The sequence below is a fragment of the Meleagris gallopavo genome, chromosome Z, assembly GCF_905368555.1.
Source record: "Meleagris gallopavo chromosome Z, MGAL_WU_HG_1.1, whole genome shotgun sequence".
Lineage (NCBI taxonomy): Eukaryota > Metazoa > Chordata > Aves > Galliformes > Phasianidae > Meleagris > Meleagris gallopavo.
The window spans coordinates 26,595,023-26,617,354 of record NC_139435.1 but is presented as its reverse complement, the minus strand read 5'-3'; the positions used below and the strand labels follow the sequence as shown (position 1 = coordinate 26,617,354).

At 36.2% G+C, this 22,332-nt stretch overlaps 1 protein-coding gene across 4 annotated transcripts in view; it reads right to left on the bottom strand.

Moving 5' to 3' along the window:
- Positions 1 to 22,332, bottom strand: part of SMARCA2 (SWI/SNF related BAF chromatin remodeling complex subunit ATPase 2) — a 106,872-nt gene that overhangs the window by 63,861 nt on the left and 20,679 nt on the right. For 3 of the 4 annotated variants that reach the window (XM_085214268.1, XM_085214270.1, XM_085214272.1), the window contains 8 exons: positions 17,474 to 17,803; positions 16,619 to 16,723; positions 15,452 to 15,704; positions 10,253 to 10,379; positions 8,928 to 9,101; positions 8,518 to 8,691; positions 5,404 to 5,574; positions 1,296 to 1,349 (listed from right to left, as the gene is read on the bottom strand). In XM_085214268.1, coding sequence (XP_085070394.1) covers positions 1,296 to 1,349; positions 5,404 to 5,574; positions 8,518 to 8,691; positions 8,928 to 9,101; positions 10,253 to 10,379; positions 15,452 to 15,704; positions 16,619 to 16,723; positions 17,474 to 17,803 — 1,388 coding nt within the window. The remainder of the gene's footprint in view (positions 1 to 1,295; positions 1,350 to 5,403; positions 5,575 to 8,517; positions 8,692 to 8,927; positions 9,102 to 10,252; positions 10,380 to 15,451; positions 15,705 to 16,618; positions 16,724 to 17,473; positions 17,804 to 22,332) is intronic. The other variant, XM_085214271.1, reaches the window with a different exon arrangement.

Sequence of the window (22,332 nt, the reverse complement as noted above, 5' to 3'; positions counted from 1 at the left end):
AAAGCATCTCAATGACCAGAAGCAGCGGATCACCCCTCCTCACACTTGTTTAAGGGTTAGTGGCCAATGGAACAGTATCTCTCTCTGGATACAAATTGCACTCCTCTTGAGTCACCACTGGTCACTGGAAGGGGTTATCTCATTTTCTGTCTCTGCCACCTGCTTTGCTCCATAATGCCTGCATCCTTTAGAAGGCACTGTCATCACCTTCTTTTCCCATACAGATCTATTCTAAAGATTCACTGTTCCAACTACTTCAATTATGTCCATAAAGTACCTGCAGTAAGAAGTCCTCTTACTAACTCCAGTTCTGTAACAAAACTAGAAGAGCAAAATTACATTTTTCTGTTACTTCCTCCCACTTAATCACAGAATTTCTAGTTTAAAAACCTTTCACCTTCTACTACTGCCTACACTGAAGAATTCTTTCCTAATATGCATGAGTAGGAAAAAACAAATAAAACAGTTATAAACAAATTCACTGAGTTTAAAACTTATATTCTTCACAAATTCAAAAGTTAAAGTGCTGTCATGCATATTTTCTTTGAGCAGTGTGAAACTATATTAATGGACTTTATGATAAATCTTTAACTATATCAGGAAAAGTCTATTTAAAGTATAAAAAAGATGAGAACTAAAATAATACATAAAATTATGAAGTATTTATGTGAAACATAAATAAACATAACAGAAAAACAGCATTAACAGGATAGCTGTTAATGAAACAGAATATGTTCTGCTTCATTATGTTGTTATTATAAAAAAAAATAATCAATCAAAGAAAGACAAAGAAAGAAAAAATTAATCATTTTTATCTGCTTGAGTAAGCAAGAATTGATAACATTAAGTCATCATTCCACTATCATCCATCCTATCTCTGGAAGCCTGCCCATGGTGGGGAGGAGGGTGCAACTAGATGACTTTGAAGATCTTTTCCATCCCAAGCCATTCTATGACTCTAGCAAAGGTAACTGACAGTGGCAATAATGTAATTTTTAATTTACTGAGAAGCTAGAACGTAAGTGATTACAACCACTTTTTAAAAAGTAAATTATGTGTACTCATGGGTTGCAAGAAAATTGTTTACTTTTAAGCACATAAAAAAACTGAGAGGAATTAATCAATATACTCAGGTTTTTTTATTAGAGAGAACTTCAACAGAAATGTTAACCTGGATAGCATTTTTTCCTGCTCAGAAACAACAGGTCTTAGAGGCATGATTTTTGGTGAAGCTATCTCAATGATATACACCATAAGACAATCATCAGAAAAGTTGTAAAATTGTAAAACAATACCTCTCCATCAGGACCAAGACCAGATGCCATGCCTTCTGCATTTTCTTCAGCCTTCTACAAAAAATGAAGAAGTAAAGAGCATCATGGTCAGATCACAAGAACATACTGAATATTTGATATTACATATTGAATAATTGATATTACGTTCAAATTATTCTGCACCACAAATAGGTCTCAATCCATGTCTGCATAGTCTGGAATGCATGTAGTTTAGAGAAGATGGATACAGACATATTTGCACACACAACTCACTTACCACATGGTACATACAACATCTCTAGTCTTTGCAATGAATCTGAAAAATGGCTAGCCTTCTGAATTTCTCATCACAATCAGAGTGTCAATAGCAAACAGTTCCCATGTGATTCACTGTTGGTTTCTTCCAAACTGATTTAAACTCAGTTTCAGAGGTGTCACCAAGCATCACAGATAATGTATTTGTGCATGTACTTTTAATTTGTTATGTATAAAATTAATTTTTGGTCTCACAACTAACTACCAGAGCCCCTTGGGAATACTTTGTGCTATATCTTAAGTTCAGACCACAGTTGCTCAATTTACAAATAAAACGAAGTTTGAGGGTAATGGCTGGAGTAAGTTGGATGTTTATCTTTCAAGACACTACTCTGAGAAATAAGGTGTTTCTTCACAAAAGTCTGTCCTCATCTGTGCTATTTAAAAATGTTGAGATGGCATGAAAAAAATGGAAGACAGATGGCTTCTGAAGTGGCACTTCCCTAAATAATTTTGAAAACAGCTAAGGACAGATGCAGCTTCTATCTCATAACAGAGCAGGCTTTGATATACTACTGCACAGTTTTACTTGGGTTACCAGTGCAAATAGATCAGATTGAGAAGAAGAACAGATCTTTCAAATTATATTTTAAACAACTTTTAAGTATTGTTAACACGTGCTATAAATTTACACAATTCTGGTTGTTTTTTTTGCTTTACTTTGTTGTTTTGTTTTGTTTTTTTTTAAAGAAGCATAGACAAGCTGCACTTCTGAATGATCCTCAATATTTGCTTCCAATCAAAACTGAACTCTTTGCCCTTAGAATCCATCGCCAAGGCACGAACTTCAGGTGAACATGCAGTAGTAGAAATGGGCCAACTTTGCATTTTGAAAAATTTGATTCTCATTTTATATAATCTTCATACTTCAACACACATATCCACTAAACTTTGTTAACTACTCTTTCACTTGTATTACAAAAAAAAAAAAAAAGACTAATTCCAGCTAAGCCTACTTTTTGTCTAAAGCCTTTAAAATATTTCTGAAGTATAATCACAGAATCACAGTAGGGCCCAAGTTGGAAGGGAACTCAAGGATATATAACATTTTCTAACAGACAAAAAATAACCAAAAGGAGAGGCTTATATACATTTTCCTGGACAATACAAATATCATTGGTCCTGCTCAATACAAAAGTAGCTCTTGCCCAGTTAAGATCAACATCAATATGAGCTCAAAGACTGCTTGCTTTAGCATTTCAGAGCAGCATGATCATCTGTTGACAGAGAAAGAAATTGTGCCAGATCTAAACCAGTTCATATTGAGTGGTAGGAAAAGTTACAACAGCACGTATCTGGCCTCAACTCCAAAGACTTCATTTACTGAGAATATTATTTTCCCTTGGATGAAGGAGGAGGTAGACAGACATCCATTATATTGCATTTGAGACTGTCTCTAACATGTAAAGATTGTTACGAATTAGTTATAGTCAGTGCTTACAACTCAAGCACTAAAAAAAAAAGCAGTAAGCATCAGTGTTGTTCACTGTGCAAAGACCAGATCCTGTAAATATTTACAAACAAGTATTTGGGAAAGCAAAAGCATATATTACAAAGAGATAAATACAGATTTCTTGCTGCTGTGCTTTAAGCACTGCAAATGTTTCTTTAATGTACAAGGAAACACCAATTTCATAGAAGTAGGAAGCTAGATTTTCCCAGTACGATGACAGAGATAAAGGCAAGAAGTTGCAGTTCAGCTAGTCTAACAGATGAAAATTTCATCTGTTGCATTTTTTACATCTGTGACAGCGTGAGGATGTGGGACAATAACTGTACAAGGTGGTGGAATATGCAATTACTGGAATGTAAAAAATAGACAAGGGAGAGAGATTTCCCAAATTGTATTCCAGAGAAAATGCAGACTCATTTGAGATTTGTTTTCGTAAGAATGTGAGGTTCACTTGGACTGTATAAATTTAAGCCTGGCAAAGGCAACAAACATTTTTTCATGACCTATTACCTCACTGTGATTTGTAGGAAAAAATTCTAAGAACTCTTTTCATTCATTTCTCTGTGAGTATGAAACAAATAACCATGGGTGCTCATAGATTAATTTTCACTTTATGTAAATTATGAAGCACTTACAGGCACATATGAAAAAACTAGGAAAAACAACACAAAGACTAGGAGAAAGACACAGCAGACACCAACTTCAATGTATGCTGTAGCCACGCAATAAGAAATTCATGGAACTGTAAGTAAAGACTAATATCTGTGTGCACTCTCCTGTATTCCTAACAAATAAGCAAAAGTTTGATGGAAAAAGTATAATTAAAAACAGTGATTAAGAGCTCAGATATTTTACTGCTAATCTTCCATTAGGTTTTAGGCCAGGAAAGGCCTGGACATTAAATAAGCACTGTAACACACTATCATTTTACTTCAGTGAAAGAAAATCATGTCTTTATTGACAGTGCTGTAAGATACTTTAATCCTCATACATAGCTAACCTGAGCATCATGGAGACAAACAGCTCAACACATTATCAAAGGAATTCAAATATTTTGTTATAGTAATAAATGTACACACTACACTGTCTCCACAGTACAGGAGAGATGTGAACCTATTAGAGCACCAAAAAATGAGCCAAGAGATGAAATTCCTCTTCTAAAAGGACAGGCTGAGAGAGCTGGAATTCGTCAGCCTAGAGCAGAGAAGGCTCCAAGGTGACCTGAGAGCTGCCTTTCAATATCTAAAGGGGAGCTGTAATAAAGAAAAGGACAGACTCTTTAGCAGGATCTGCTGTAACAGGACAAGGGAAAAACTTTTCAAACTAAACGAGGAGAGATTTAGATTGGATCTAAGGAAGACGTTTTTTATAATAAGGGTGGCGAGGGAGACTGGCACTGGCTGCCCAGAGAGGTGATGGATGCCCCATCTCTGGAGACGCTCAAAGTCAGGCTAGACAGGACCTCTAGGCAACCTGATCTAGCTGCAAATATCTATGTTCACTGCAAGGAAGTTTGACTAGATGACCTTGAAAGGTCCCTTTCAATTGAAACGAGTCTATGATTCTGCTTCTACAGTGAATTTTTACTGTGAATATACTAAATCAAGTCTGTTCTCACTGTATAGGTCAAGAACTCCATACAAGTTGTATCTTGACTACCGAGGTAGGGAACTTTGTATATGTTAAAAATTTACGCTCAAAATGAAGTACAGACATTCTGGAGGGTGACAGGAGAAAATACAAAGTATGTTTGAGGTAATTAATCTCCAGAACTATCATTTTTCAGTCAGTGCTATTTATCATCAGGCTAAGCATGCTGCATGAGAACAATGCAGATACAATGTTTATACTTGTATCAGTAATTAGTAACAAGTCAGGCATGGAAATGGATTACAAAAATCCTCTAAACAATCCTGCAAGAAATTGAAGATACTCAGAGGTCACAAAATGGCAAATCATTATTGAATTATCCTTTCACACACAAAATTATTTTTTTCAGAAATAACACTGTTCAGATTCCACAACCAGTCATACAAAGATAATTTTTAAAAGCTTCAATTAAATTGTAAGAATGCACAACGAACGTGCTACTGGCAGAACATCAGCTTATAAACTTACCTAAGTTCTTCCTAGTTATTTTCAGTGTACCTATAAGATAGACTGAGCCAAGTTTAGGAAGTAAACATCTAAACAAGTTATCTTGTATGTAACAACTACATAAACAAGACATTCTTCTCTTCTCAGAATGTATGTCAATTTTAATTTACACATCTGTCCCGATTTTGTCTATAGAAAGTTTATCACCATTAAAATTGGATTTGAAGACAACATTGCAGAAAAAGGTCAAGTGTAATTACTTGCCTTCTTTCTTCTCCTCCTCTTCTTCTTTTCTTTGGCTGCTTGTGCCTGTTTATGTTCCCATACCAGATTAGTCAAGTTAGCAACATACTCATCTGTCTGCTGCAATAAGTAGGCCAGGCGTCTATCTTTCTTTTGGTCAATCAGTTTACGGTAGCCTTCTTCATCTTCAGCCTAGGAATATGAAACACACATTACCCAATTGATAATGTCTATCTTAAAAATCATGTGCTATTTTGGTTACATCATGATTTGTGTAGGTGGACAGAGAGTCCACCAGAAAGTAGGCCCAGAGAGTCATACCATACCTGGAGGACAGCTGTCTATCTAAGGCACGTGTTTCAAATTTCCACCAATGACCCAGACTAAAAGATGAAGGGGAGCCTAGTCAAGTTTGCACATGACATAAAACTAGGGACACTAGTCAATAACTTCAAGGGCTGCACTGCCTTTCAGAAGGACCTGAACAGGCAAAACAATGGGTCAAGAGGAACCTGATGAAGTTCAAATGACACAGGTAGGCAAGCAGGTGCACAGTAAAGGTTATACACGTCCATTTATACAAACACTGATTTGGCAATGTGGTGCAACGGCAGAGGTCTACAGAATTTTGGACTATATTAGCAGGAATCTTGCCAAAAATCACAGCACATGATAATCCCCACCTACTTTTCCTTTTAAGACCACATGCAGACAATGCTTGAAATCTCCCAATCTCAGCACGGAAGATATTGATTGAATTTGAAACAGTGGTGGCTGATACTGGATTTTAGAAGCCACTTTTTTCTCCAGAAATGTAGTGCAACAGAGGTCCAGAGAAGTTGTGCCATTTCTAGGTCTTAGAATTTTACAAGACATGACTGAAAAAAGACTTGAGCAACCCAGTTTGACCTTGATGCTAACTCTATTTTGGGAAGGAGGCTGGACTAGAAACCTCCTAAGTTCCTGGCCAGCCTGAGTCACCCTGGGGTCTAGGAATTATATGACTCTAAACATATCCAATTCTCACATAGTAATTACTGGAAAATATGTAACAATTGTAAAAGTGAAAAGAAATTAAAATAAAAAAAAAAATACACACTGCTGACTCACATTCAACTTGCTGTCAATCAAAATCCCTGGATTTCTTTCTGTGATCTGTCCTCCAGCCTCTAATCACCCATTCTGAACATTCATTCAGAGTTGTCCTGTTCCAGATGCAGAATCCAGCACTTGCTTTACTTAACGCAGTTGATGACTGCCCAGCCCTCCCATTTGTCAAGCTCTCTCTGCAAGCCCTCACTACCCTTGGAGGAGTCAACAGGTTCTCCTAATTGAATATCATCTGCAAATGCACTTAGTATACATTTGAGTCCTGAATCCAGATCAGGATTGGAAGAAAAAAAAAAAAAAAAGCATTGAAAATAGCAGGTCCTCAAATGTAACCCCATGGAACCTCACTAGCAACTGTCCTATGAAGCAACTTGGGAAGTCTCCTACATTTACCTCATGCCTAGAGAAAGAATGTGGGAATCAGAGGCTGAACTTGCATTTGGTTCTTTTTAGAGTACTGCAACATACCACAATGGGACTAAAACTGAACAGGCAAAGAAACGCAATTAACAGAACACAGTTTGCTACTGGAGAACTTAACTGAGCAGTCAGGCAAATACTTGCGAGGGCAAATCCCTAAACTGAAAGTACCTATGAAGTCCTATAACTAAGTTAAATGCTCAACCAGAGTCTTTGGCAAAGTCGCTTTATGAGAAAAAACTGGTGCTTGGAAGCATTGGTATCCTGTGTCATCTGCAGACATGCGAATCTACTTCATTTTTCTCATAGTGGAGATCTTTTTTATTTACCATATTGTACATTAGACTGATTTAAGACTAGCCTCAATGATGCACGGAGTTATTTTTAAAGCATCACAATGCTATTTTTCAATTAGTTTCCTTTACAAATCAATATTTTAACAGCTTGACTACACAGACTTCTGACAACTATCTCTAATTATAAAAATGCTCTACAGTGCAGGTTATTATTATATAAACTTCAGAAATACCCTACAGTCTAAACAATTCTTCTAATTCTTCAGAGAGTCCCTTCTTTGCATTTTGCACGTGCTCTGTTTTTTAAGTTTTTAATATTTTTGTATTTAATGGTTTCTACATACTATTTTGTGATTTTTAAAAGCAAACTGTACAGTCCTTAACTCATGACAGAAATAGATTTCAGACAAGAAATACAAGCAATTATGTTTCCGTCTGCACCCACTACTGTTTTTTCCACTAGCATCATTTCAAAAACATGTCAATTCCAATTCAATTCTGCTGGTAAAGTGCTAATAGTGTTAGAGAAGAGCTAACAAATGTCTTGAAGAAATCTTTCCAGTCCTAGTTGCTAATATGCTTGCACACACGCTCATTCATATGTCTGCACTTTACATTCCAGAATTATTTTAACTCCAGAAATGTTGACAGCCCACTCAACAGTTCCACAGCATTCTGGCAATACACAACTGTACACAAAATCATTCTATGGTGTCTTAGAAAGGATAGTGATAGTATGCGTAGGTAAGAGAAGAAAAAATCATGAAAGAACACAAATGGTCTTGGAGCTAATGGGTAGAGCTTACTGTCACTCATTCTCAAGCTACATGCATTATTTATTACTATGGGTTATGTATTTTTGCATGTGAAATCAGTTTTATATAAAAGTTGGTGGGCAATATCACAAACAAATTAATCATACGGAATCTTCAAAACTATAAAACTAGAAATCAACCTCAATATTTATATAGAGGACCAATAACCATGCAATTCTGTAAAAATGCTAGTTTATTAGGTTAATGAGATTAAGCGATGCAGTGGCTGTGCTAAGTTTTCAAGTTGGTAGACAGAAGACAAAAAAAAAAAAAAGATCTGCTAAAAGCTGAAGTGAACAGTGTCACACTGATTACCATAATTAAAAACACATAATCAAAGTATATCAGTTTCAAATTTATACTTATTAAGTCAAAGAGGTTTCTGCAAAGGAAAGATATGGGTGTCTGAGACTGTCTATGAGATGTGAAGAGGATACATATTAAAAACGAGTGATTTTCACTAAAACAATCATACCCTTCCCTCCAATCCTTACCATTAGTCTCCTCATTCTTTCTTTCTCAATTCTCTCAGTTTCTTTCTTCTGCTCACGTTCAGTGTTGGCATGCCAAGTTGCCACAGCTTTAGAAAGTTTCTGAATTTTGCCAGCCACTGACCGATGGTACTCCTTGAAGTCTTTAGCATGTTGCAATATGCTATTCAGGTATTCCTAGAAGGAGAAACAAGTAAGTGTAGGATCTGGACAAAGTACAAGATTTGAAATCAAGAACACAGGAGGTCTAACCTCACCATTTTCCAATTACTTAGTACATGATTTTGAGGTGTTTTGTTCTGTTTTGTTTCTTAAAAACTCCAAAGGTGAGTAAAGTAAGTAACAAGTAAGACCAACAGAATAAAGAAAGGTGAATTTCTGTGACCAGGAAAACAACTAATAAGTTAAAATACCTGATGCTTCTGTCTACGCTTCCTCTCCTGTTCTATCTTCTGCTGTTTCTCAAGTTTTTCTGTCATACGGGCCTCTCTCAAAGTCTGGCGCTTGCTTCGTTTGTAGGCTTTGGAGTTCAGTGCCGTCTCCAGTGTTGTATCACGGCGCATACAGGCTACTACCTCTTGTCTCAACTACCAGTGAGAAAAAAAGAAACAAAAAAAAAAACAAAATAGGTTTGATATGTGGAAGAACAGGAGATGTCCCAGCCTCCTTCTTCCTTTATATTATAGTTCTAAAGACATCCAGCATCTAGTCAGCTGTAATAGATATGTTTGTCTCTATAAAACCTCATAAACCCCCAGAGGATGACAAAAGAGTTCATCATACATCATCATTTCTTCTTAACAAGATATCACAAATCATTGTTCTGTTTCAAGATAAGAGGTAGCCAAGATTCATAAAACACAAATGTAAAATACATATAACATGCTTTTCAGAGTGCTGATGACTCCTTTCATGGTCAGCTGCAACGGGGACAGAAGAAAGAGGGAAATACTGAAGGCTTGGAACAGTACAGCCAGCACTGCAGCAAGGAGAGCCTGCTGCTTTTAATTTGTCCTCTCACAAAACTTCATTACAAAGGAATATTAGGACAGCAGCAAGAAAGACTCGGAGATCAGAGTACAGCTACTGTCAAGGAAGTATTTTTTCCAAACCTGTCAAATTACATGCCTACTTCTGAAAACTAGTTGAAAAAAACAATGACAAGAGGTCCATAAGAGCCTACCACAGTTCATCCCTTTCTGAAATTCATTTACTTATGCAAGCACTCAAGATCAAACTTCTTTCTTAGGTATGAAAATTAAATCAGTAAGATCAAAGTCTGTGTGCGACAGTAGAAGTCTCAGAACAGATCACAATGAAAAACCACACACCACCATCACCACACAATTCTTCCCAAAACGAAGGACTCATGACAAGTACAAAGAATGTCCAGAAATAATAATCTGCTGGGATTTGTGTTGAAAATGTATCCGCAACTTTTTCTCATCATTTCCTCTTTGTGCCACAATCTGGCTCTTTAAGAAAGGTACACTTCTTTCGTTACATTTTAAAATATAAGAAAAAGCAGAGGAGAGAAAGTATACTTGCACATTCATAGTAAGAAAACAAAGTCTAAGTTAAACATTTCTACTACATGCTCATAATTCAAGTCTGTTCTCACACAAAATCCCATATTCAGGCTTAGTACTGTTACAGATTCTCTCACCAGTTCATCCTATATTACATGAACATGTTTGGTTATAATCTCACACAATTTTCATTAAGAAAAAGGCATTACCTGGCGCTGGAAATTCAGTAACCTAAGTGCCTTCAACTCCACCGTCGCTTTGGTTCGCAGATCAGGGGGCAGAGAACCTGGCAGGTTTTCCAGTTCCTGAATTCTGTGAGCAATTCGTGCTTGAAGCCTAAGTAAACAGAAAATTGCATAAGACGCCAGAGAAATCTCTATTGTAATACATACAAACCAATACAGTAAAAATAAGCAATTTATCTCAGGTAGTTATTTGGCTTCTACTACTTGTTTCTGAAACATGAGGCTTTTGCAAAAATGGAGATGACATTTGATAAACTTAACTGCTTTGAATTACCAAACACTGGATTTAATCCTAGGCCCTTTTTAAAATTTTGACTAAGAGGGTAGGTGTGGAAAGCAACTTAGAAAATGCTTTTTATTCGTATCAGATCGAATTGTTTTCAGGTTTCTTTCTTTGATGGGTACAGTTTTGTGTACTTTTCCATTACAATCCTTCTTTGCATTCATTTGCAAATTCAAAAGAAAGAACAATGGACCAAAAGTCAGAACGACCTTGTTTTACTATATTTTTCACACTGACAACCAAGATCAGAAAGCCAATAGTTACATTGTTCTTGTGAGTTTTACTTACAAGAAGTATCCTTGTGAACCCCAAATTTTGCCAGGCACAAAAATACCAGACCCGAAAATTCTAAATCAACCAAAAGTTGCATGTGGATGTAATTATGGATGATAACTTCTCAAACAGCTGCAATGCTTCCGAAAAGTTCACCTACAGAATAGTTACAGCCAAATTCTGCTATCACTGATTTCTATGAAATTTAGTCAATAAAAAAGACACAGTCTTTCCAAAATCCTCTTCTTAGCTGTGGATGTAGTAAAGCAACTGAATACTGAACACATTCTCAGTTTAACATTTTCATTATTTTTTGTTGGCTTTGGGTGTTCCTTCTTGCTCAAAAAAAAGATTGTGCACAAAAAGTAATCATGCCGCTCCCTATCATTGTTTAAGTTTAGGTAACTAAATGGATTAACCATTTTGCAAACAAGTATGAAGTGAAATGTTCACTTACTAATTCGTTAAGAATTGTTTTGTTAGGCTACCACTGGAAATAAAGTAGTTTAAAGAATCTCCAAAAGTTTACAGAGCATAAAGTCAAGCAAAAGCAAAAGCTGGATGGAGTTTCTATTTCTATCATGTAAATCAATCCTAAAAAATCCAAACATACAACCTTCTTGAGATGTGACAAAATATAATGCAAGTTTACAGTGAGCTGTTATGTCCTGTTACCACTCTAAGCAATCCACCCTGTACAAAAGACTTCACACTGCTAACCATTTTCTTTCTCATTCTCAAGGTTGCTTACTAATTCCAGGTTCATCTTCAAATTTCTCTAAATTACTTCAAAAAGAGAGGTTTACACCAGGCTACACACAACTACACTTACTCTCCATCATGTGTAATTACTGTCCTTTTACAATCCAGTCACAGGGAAAAAATAGGGGAAAAAAAAAAACAAAAAAAACAGCATTTTAAGTCACTACTCACACTAAGTCACTAACACACTCACTAACTCACACAAAACCTGGTCTGCTCTTGAAGTAAAGTCCTGGTCAGAAAAACAGTACATATTAATGAAAATCTAGACCACATATAAGGAAAAGCAATGAAAAATGGGAGCCACATGGGTTATGTATTAAATAAAAAAAGACATTTACTTGTCAATTTTATTTCACACTCTTTTAGAAGTATTAACCATATCATCTTGGGTACTAACAAGAATAGTATTTTCTTGAATAAGTTGGGAGGTCTTTAAAAAGAATTTCATGGTAGGCACCTCACCTCAAGCAAATGTCCCAATTACTTGAGGCATTTCAAAATTACAACCACATTCAAGTCTTTAAAAAGAATGACTGCATTTTCTCGGACTGTTCCTGTCTGTATTGAACAATACTAATGGCTATAAAGTCAGTGGAACCCAAGGAAAGAAGTTTTCCACATGATTTTTACTAGGGTAATCTTACTTAAACTATACATTTAATTACTCTTTGCAACTCAGCTATCTATCTTCATTGATGCTGAAAGCAGCTTACACATCTACACAGAGATCCCTTTGCAATTAAGCAACGTACACGTCTTCCTCATTAACCGAGGTCAACTACAGAGGTTGTGTTTGTGCATTCCAGCCTTTCTTGCACAGATGACATACAAAAGAGGGACTTTGCAGGTAACAGAAAGAAGCTAGTGACAGTCTACAGGACACTGGTGAGTGTTTTTTTTTTCTCTTCTAATTAGCACTGAAAATGTGAAAAAAAGCCTTTCCACATAACACAGTAACTCTATAATACACTGGCTAGTAATTCTAAAAAATATACTCACTAAAACTGAAAAGCAGTATTTATTTTAAAGAGAGGGCAAAGACTTATGTAAGAGCACAACATGAACTTATCACTTCAGCAAGATTTCAAAGACCACAAATTTAACAGTTGTCCACATACCAATACTTTAAATTTCCTGCATTAATCTGAATTTTAAATATCTAGGTTCCTTTTCATCCACCATTACTCATACAGAGATTAACAACAATTATCACATAATACCATTTTAACATATACCACAAACAGCTTTCTGGCCCAGTCACATGAATTTAACAATATTAACTCCCCATTTTCCTTCTCTTTGTTAATTTATGCCAGAACCCTTTTTTTTTTTTATAATTAAGATCAAAGGTCTTCAGGGAGAAGTAGTATGCTGATCTTACACCAGATTTAAAGCCTTTTCAGACTCATCAGTGTTACTGGGTCCATTACCACTTCTCTATCTCTGTTAGTCTATTTAACATGCGGTTAATGGATAGGATCTCTATATTTTATTTTTAAATGCCTACTTGATGAATTGTCAAACTACATAATTTCACAGTAGTGAGGAAGGGAAAACAAAATCTCTGTCACTAAAATAAATAATTAGATGTAATTTCTTCAGTGTAATAGCAAAAACTAAAGTATTTCACATTTACAGTATTATATTGTGTGCAAGTAAGACATACTTTAATACATAAACATATAAATGATTCATAAAAACATGGAAATGTGTACACAGTAGTTTATATCCTCTCCCAAAAGTCAGCTCTTAACCAAGTAAGAATTATGTGCCCTGAAAAGAATGGTCAAATACCACAGTAATTAGCTTTTATCATGATGTTGATGAATTAGCAGTAAATCAATGTGAAACTGTGTTCCCATACGATCAAGGTCACCGAGTAAATACAGGAATTTTAAAGAATTCCTGTCCTAGTCAGATTCAAAGTTCAGACTTCCACAACAAATCAGAGTACCTTTTGGGTCTGTTTTTTGAAATACGGATCCCTAAAACATCTATGTTGTATTCTGTTTTTTCATTAAAAACTCATTTCATTTTCTAGGTATTGAAGAGCATAATGCTTTATCAGAAAAGTTAACTACTGAGAGATCTTAAGAGACAACGATTTCATAAAACTGTGACTAACTTCAAAGGTTATCAGGATACAACCTTTATACTAGTGTGAGTAAAGTGTGAATAGTTCGTGTTTCTGCATTGAACTTCCCTATATTAAAGCTAAGCCAAGTACTGTCCAAAACATAAAAACTGTTATACTGCTTGTTTAAAAAAGTTTGTCTTATGATACTTACGCAATTTTAAACAATGAAAAAAATTCCAGAAGTTATAACTATTCCAGTATGCAAGGCAAAACTAACTTCTAGGAACACTCAAGATTAAAAAAGCTTCGGTCACTATCTAAAAATTACTGTAAACAGAAAAAATGGAACTGTACTATTATAGAATTCCTATCAAACTTCCACCTCACTTCCACCGTCACGAAGATTCAGGTATTTAGAACTAATGAATATGCTGTATCTGTAGTCAGTTCTAAATATTGAATATAACAGTTATTTTCTACCAATTCCTACTTCTTCTACTCATGCATCCTAAATCATAATAGTCTGGCATAAATACTGCAACAGAATAGGGCTACAAAGACTAAAAAATTTGAGATAACTTATGCAGAAATGGTTGCACTGTATTGATTACACGATTTTTGGATCAGGTTAGTGCTACAGTTATTCTCTTAGAGCAACTGTGGAACTGCATAATTTTGTGTTCTACAAGCTTACTGGAAAACATTTTAGAAAACAGCAATAAAACACTGAAACAGCAATGGCCTAAGACTAATTAAAAAAAAAAAAGAATTACTACAATGACATGACATAAAATTACTTAAGTATTATTTTATGTAGAAATTGAAAGCTTTTCTGTGATCAAGGCCTATATTCTGAGCATAGCACCACACACTAAACAACTTCATGTTGCTTCACCTTCACAAAGTGAAAGCCATTAAACCTTGTCTTCAGCAAGATCATCATTCCTTTTGGCTACCTTTCTGTTACACACTCATTATTACAGTAATTGGAAGATGTTTTATCAGTTCAAATCAAGAAATGCTATGTGGTTCTCTTATCACCAATGGATAATGATTAGAAACATTTCAGGTGCAGGTCATGACTTTTCTTGCCCTGCAGATTCACAAGGCTTACTATTGCTTTTTTAAGGATCTTGAAGACAGCCAAAAAGCAGGAGAAGACTTTATCTAATTCTGAAAGAAATGTTATCCTCTATAATTTATATGAATATAAATCATCAACAAACTGAGGCACTCAGGAGGCAACTTTTAAGACCATGGTTTCCTGGTAACCTCTTCTTCAATCTTGCTTACAACCTCCTTATTTTTTGGAGTTCAGCCAAATTCATGATCACACTAATAAAATTTGCTCTAGCCGCTAACTTTTATCAGCCTTTTGACTTCCATTATTCCCTTTATAACTCGTTTGTAACTTTGAAAACTACCCACACTAAATTTGTTTCTCTGTAGATTACAAGGATTTAGATTTCCTAACTTTTGTCTTTTGAAGCGTCCAATAATACAGTAACCAAGCAGAGTTCCTGAGCCTGTTTTAAACTTAGTTGGTTTGCAATGATACTGACTGCACACTTTCCTACTTCCTAACTTGAGATGGAATTAGATTATCTTCTTTAGTGTGATGTTTCTACATTTCTTTGACATGGTTCCTCTCTGGAAACTCTATTTACTTGATTGTCACTACCACCTTGGATTGCAAAGTCTCCCTGTCCAGAAAGTGAAAAATAACAACCTGCACATGTACTTGAATCATATTATTCACTTTTACCTATATTCCCGTTCTTGAAGAATTTCAACAGGGTCTAATCCTTGTGGCTTTTGAATAGGGCTGATGCGATTCTGCTTTTGCTGCAGCTGAACAATGGGGGAAGGTTGCCCAGGTGGTGGCTGTGGTACAGAAGGCCCAGGCATAGCAGCAGCAGGCTGGGCAGCAGTAGGGGCAGGAGAAGGCCTCCCACTCAGAGATGGTGCAGGAAGTTTCTGCGGTGCACTGGAGACACTCATATCTGGGGTTTGGCCTGAATCATAAAAAAAATACTTATTCATAACATGAAATATGGAACACAGGAAGAAATTCAAGACGATTTCTGCAGAAGAATGTGAGTTCAGAAAAACATTCAAAATTACCAGTTAAACACACAGTTATATGCACTTCATTCTGTATTTTAAAAAAAAATCTACTATCACAGTTCTCTATCTGTCCTCAGATTTACCCACAAGCAACAGCAATGTATAAGATTTCTGCTGAATGAGAAATGAATTATTCTCAAGTCTATACTACTACATTCATCTTTAAATTTCTCTTAAAAAATAAAGACAAAATATATTCTTAGTAATTTCCAATGAATTTCAAAACAGTCCTCCTTCTATTTTCAAACCATAAATGAGCCTGTAAATCCAAATCTAAATATTTTTATTCCAAAAATTATTATCACACTAAGTCATGAAAAAGAATGTTACAATGTTCTTTAGATCTCAAAGACCGCACTGTACTTCCAAAGCAATTAAAAATAAAAAAATAAAAAGCCTCATTCTGCCATGTATGAGTTCAAGGTTTGAAAACTTGAGTTTACAGCAGCAAAGAATATAGTTGAAAGAGACAAGCCTCCTGCAATTAAGCATGCTGAGAATACCACTTAAGTATATATTTTATGGGTGTCCCTCAGGCAGCTTATGTATTTCACTTTGATTTTAAAAAGGTGCTTCATGTTCAGGCTAACTAACTGCAATAACTTCATCTGGCCAAGTCACTCACAGATAAATGGTTAGATTCTCCTTGATATTTAAGTCCTAAGCACAGTAAAGGTTATGCTATTTTGTCTGTATTACTTTTAACTTTTCCTTTTTTTTCCCCCTCTATCTTTTTCTTGGTCTCTACCTACACTGTTTTACCTTAAATCTGTGTATGAAATATTATGAGATTTATACTCCCCTGTACCGTCATTCCATGTTTTAGGAGTAATGGCAGCTGTATGTCCAGGTATTCCTGCAGCAGGCCCTGGTCCAGTTGCAGCACCACTCATTGCATGCATCCCAATACCTAACAATTTGACAGAGGAAAGAATCGTATTAAGAAACAAGCATTCAACAACTATTCTGCTTTCTAGCATCTAGTCTTTTCAGGCAAGTAGTATTTCTGTGCATTAAATACAGTTTTATGAAAATTTTACTGTGAAAGAAAATATATAACAAACCTCTTAGCAAAGTGATACACACCAAAACGAACTACTAAAATCATTACTAACAAAAAAAAAAAAACAATATCAGCTTAGCACTCAATTTCTAATACTCACTCAATAATGGAAGTGTTCAGAAAATGTAAGAGGCACAGGGTGTTAACAAAGTTTTCTCAAGACCAAAGTGTGCTTTGCTTACTACACTGTAAGATTTATTATCATTGGAAGAGAAAGACTAATAAAGAAAATTTTACTTTCCTTATGCATACTCAACAGCATGTTATACATGGTTTGTTTTACTTTCATCTGCTCCAAATTTTCTATCTGTTTTTACAGCATAGTAATAGGAAACTGGAAATTACTCTAAGAAGAGTAAAACTGTGATCGATAAACTATGATTAACACTCAAAAAATGTCAGGTATAATTGAGGTGGACACTTCTATTTCTGTGTACAATATTCTATTAATAATAGGTTAGTTCTATGCACTTCCTCAATAATAAAAAAATCAGAATGCTGACCCAAATTATAATCATGAACACCATGTTTCTGTAACATTCCACAAGTAGAACTTCACGAATTACTTGTGCAATGACAAGGCCTAGGTGCACTTACCAGACTGTCTGTTGAAGGCACTGGGAGGCTGCTGTTGTTGAATGCCAGGAAGGGTTCGCTTTCCCTGAACAGCAAGCTGGAGATTTTCTGGCAAAGGCTGACCTCTAGCTAACATTTTGTATGCTAGAATCTGAGCCCGAAGTTGGTGTAGCTGTACAGGGCTGAAAGGGGAAGGACCTCTGTTGGGCTGACTCATAACTTGCGGGTCCCCAGGTATAATAGGTCCTGGCTGGCTGGGAGTCATCTGGGGTGGAGTTGGACCTCCTCCAGACATCGGACTGGATACATGTTCTGGTGCTCCTAGTGGAGACGGGTGTGGAGACATATAACCTAAAACAGATGAGATGATCACAATTTTAGCAGTCTGGCTAGTCAAATCTATATTCCACTACATTTCTTTGGCAGTACACAAGGTATAAAAATACCTCTCTCAAGTCAGGGTGATTGTAATATTTTCTGCACTTCTTCACAAAGTGCCACCTGAAATTAGCTACACAAGCTGTTGTTTGAGAAGTTATGGTTCTGTGGTTCAAATATTCCTAAAAAGAACAATCTTCCTCATATTTGGAGAATGACAAATTTTAACATGAAATACAACAAAGAGACATCAGAATGGCAGACTAGTTCTAGACTAGACTCAGGAGAGACATAATCCTGTTGGAGCACATCAGGATAAGGGCCACAAAAATGATCCAAGGGATCCAAGACCCCTCCTTTGAGGACAGGCTGAGCGGACTGGGGCTGCTCAGCCTGGACAAGAGAAGGCTCCAATGTGACCTGAGAGCAGCCTTTCAGTATCTAAAGAGGGGTTAGAGGAAAGAAGGGGACAGACTCTTCAGCAGGGTCTGTTGCGACATAACAAGGGGAAATGATTTCGAATTTAAAGAGGGTAGATTTAGTGTGGATATAAGGAAAAAGGATTTTACGGTGAGGGTGGCAAGGCATTGGAACAGGTTGCACGGAGAGGTGATGGGTGACCAGTTGAGGGCTCTGAGCAACTTGATCTAGCTGTGGACATCCCTGTTTGTTGCAAACGAGTTAGACTAGATGACCTTTTGGTATCCCTTCCAACTCTAAGGATTCTATGATTCTAGTTCACTATATATATTGCAGCTTGATGTTTTAAGATTTGTGTTGTTGGTTTTTTTTAAATGCATACGCATTAAAGAACACCTACTCACTGACACAGAGCTTCCTTGCAAAACTCTCTAAACACAAAAATAGGAAGTATTTAGTTCATATATGACTGCTTCTTAATTGACAAAGATTAAGTCTTTGTATAAGACAAAGAACATCAAATGTCTCCTTCTATGGATGCCTATCTTGGAACTGGAACCTCAACTGCCAACACAAAACATTCCTTAAGAAGAAGTTACTCAAAATGGCAAGACTCAAATGAAGCTCTAGGAGAGCAAGCAAAATCCTGAATCAAATGGCACTTGAACCTTATTTTTTATCACTTCAAATGATGAAATATTTAAAAGAAATCTTGACTTTCACTAAAAATTAAGAAGACAAATGATAAAGTGTCAGAGGATCATATATGTAAAATCTTTCTGCCAAACAGAATAAGAAATTTACATTCTTATAGAAGAAGGTAAGAGAATTTTATTTAAGATACAGAAAAAATTATAAAAATTTAATTCAGTATGGTATTTACCTAATAAAAGAATCAAGTATAAGCTCACAATAAATCACAAGAATGCATAACACTTTAGAACATACAGTGATTGTGTCAGATCAAGGCTACCATTTTTATTTATTTTTTTTATGATGAGAAATGAATAAGGCTTTTCCGCTGATAGAGTGGTCAGTATTTCAGTTCTTGTGAAACTCTCAACCAAGAAAAAGACAAAGAACACCTGCTCACTAACACAGACTTTCCTTGCAAAACTCTCCAAACACAAAAATAGGAAGTTGGGTGCAAAAATCATTTAAAACTAGGGCTGGAGAAATAAACTGTTTTGAGGTCATATGCTGGCAGGCAGATGGTAAGATGACCCAATACATCTCCTTTCATCTTTAAAACTTATTGGAAAGCAAAATGCAGTTAATTTAAAAACAGTAGGGACAATGAAGATGGTTTGTGAAACTGTAAAATCTTGATGAATTCTGTAAACTATCTTAATATGAACCTCAACAAATACCAATCAGTAATTAAAAGTATGCATAGGTTAGGTCCCAGAACCTTGAGCATCTGCAGTTCTTATGCTTGCACTTACTAACAGCAATTTAAACTACCTGAAATATTCAAAATTGGTCTGTGTGCCACTCCCATGTTAGACTAACTGCATTTTACTTTTACTCTCAATACCAGGAAAACAGAGAAAATTATCATAGAAGCATAGAATGGCCTCGGTTAAAAAAGACCACAGTGATCATCTAGTTTCAACCCCCCTGCTACGTGCAGGGTCGCCAACCAGGCTGCTCGACCTGGCTGCCCAGAGCCACATCCAGTCTAGCCTTGAATGCCTCCAGGGACAGAGCATCCACGACGTCACTGGGCAATCCGTTCCAGTGCGTCGCCAACCTCTGAGTGAAAAACTTCCTCCTAATATCTAACTTAAAACTCATTCCCTCTTGTCCTTTCACTATCCACCCTTGTAAACAGTCATTCCCCTTCCTGTTTATATGTTCCTCTCATGTACTGGAAGGCCACAATGAGGTCTCCCCAGAGCCTTTTCTGCTCCAAGCTAAACAAGCCCAGTTCCCTCAACCTTTCTACAGAGAAGAGGTGCTCCAGCCCTCTGGTCATCTCAGTGGCCCTCCTATGGACCCATTCCAACAGTTCTGTGTCTTTCTGGTGCCAAAGACCCCAGGCCTGCACACAGTACTCCAGATGGGGCCTCACAAGAGTCGAGTAGAGGGGGACAATCACCTCCCACTCTTTGCTGGCTACTCCTCTTTTAATGCAGCCCAGAACACAGTTGGCCTTCTGGGCTGCAAGCGCACACTGCTGGCTCATGTCCAGCTTCTCATCCACCAGGACCCCCCAAGTCCTTCTCCACAGGGCTGCTCTCAGGGAGATCTTTCCCCAGTTTGTATAAATAACTGGGATTGCTTTGTCCCAAGTGCAGCACCCTGCACTTGGCCTTATTGAGTGTCATTATATCTCCAGTTTCAGTCCACTTTATAGAGCCTCCATCACATGAACATCAGGCTTCTTTTTGCAGGTTCTTCTCATTCCTCTTACAAAATAAATCTAAACATACATTTAATTTTCTGGATAAGTCTGCTTATCATTTTAACAATTTAAAGTAAATTTCATACTTCCAGTATCAATACAGACACTTCCAGCAGAGTTCATTCACATAAGCTGAAAACATTAACACAGCCCAAATTCAGTTACGTGCAGCAAGATTATTATTTAAACAGCCAACTATGAAGTCAGAGCAATGGACTTCCCTTTCTATTTAATCTATTAGCATTAAAATAAGGGTTTTAAGATTAAAACAAGGACATCATTGTGCTTGAGTTCAAAAAAAGAAAACTGGTTGCTGGAAATAGTCAGGAATGCTACCCTTTCTAAAATTTGGCAGTGGAAAGAGTAACTATTGAGGAGACAGATACCAGCAGTAACTGCTGAGGGAGGAGATATACAGGTTGCCTGTAAATTGGTGTCCAACATTTGTAAGCAATGGTGTTGTAGTATGATTGCAACGAAAATGTAACAAACTGTCTCAACTAGCAAGACATTATTTCTGCATGACCAGCTTACCACTGAACATCAAGAAAGTAAAAAATCCAGAATCTAAATAATAAAGGTGCATGTTTTAGTAATTATAATTAGTTTAAAAAGTAAATAAATAAATGCAAAAAATCTCAGACTAGTGACCTCATGGAAACAGGAAATACGTATTTATGAGCAGAATGACAGATTTAACTTAGAAATGCTTTTGAATTACTCATCAAGGTAAGTCTCATCACCTCGAAAAGGATCCACTTATTGTTTCTTCACAGACTGTAATGATCATTACCTTGAAAAATCTGTCCTGACTTGCTCTAAATTCAGTGGTCCTCATTTCAAGATTGTTCATTTGCAGCATATGTTCAGATTACACAGATCATATATACCTACAACTACATGTGCAGTTCAATTTATTTCTAATTTATAATCTACATTTATATGCACATTTTTAGATCCTCAAAATCACGCATTTTCCAGTGAGCTGCAGATTTCAACATTTTATGTATTTATTTATTTATGCACTTTGTGTTGTTGGTGGTATTTTTGTTTGTTGCTTTTTTTTAGAAGTGCATGCATGCTTTGGTACTCAGAAACACACTTTTGAAAGAACTTTCTTTTTTCTAAAAAAAAGGTTTTAATTGGAACACTTAAAGTTTAGATTAAATCTGATTTTGTGATCACTTCTAACCGTACACCACATACAGAAGGACTGTTCATGCATTTATCACAAATTCACAATCCACTCTCCTATTGACCAAGAAGTAAAACCATTGTTTCCTTCTCTAGCTTCACAGCTCTCCTCAGAATCTTGGAGTCTCTTTACAGGTTCACAGATTTCTGACTTTAAGGGAGCTCTACGGTTATTGCAGTCTACCTGACACGAATAAGACAGACTTAAAGCCTTCATCTTCCCTCCCTTTGGGTTACAGAATTTATCAGAAAGACATCCACCACTGACTTACATTTCAAGTGACATAAAACCTACCACAAATATTTGGGTAGCCCTTGTCCCAAAAGTTAATAATCTTCTTCAAATAAGAGGCAGATTTTTAATATAGTCTGAATTGATCAAACATGAATTTGCAGGTATCAAAATTGCCTGTACTTTTTTGAGTCATCCATTACATTCCACTCTAACATCTGGAAATGAGGAAATTGATCAAGAATATAA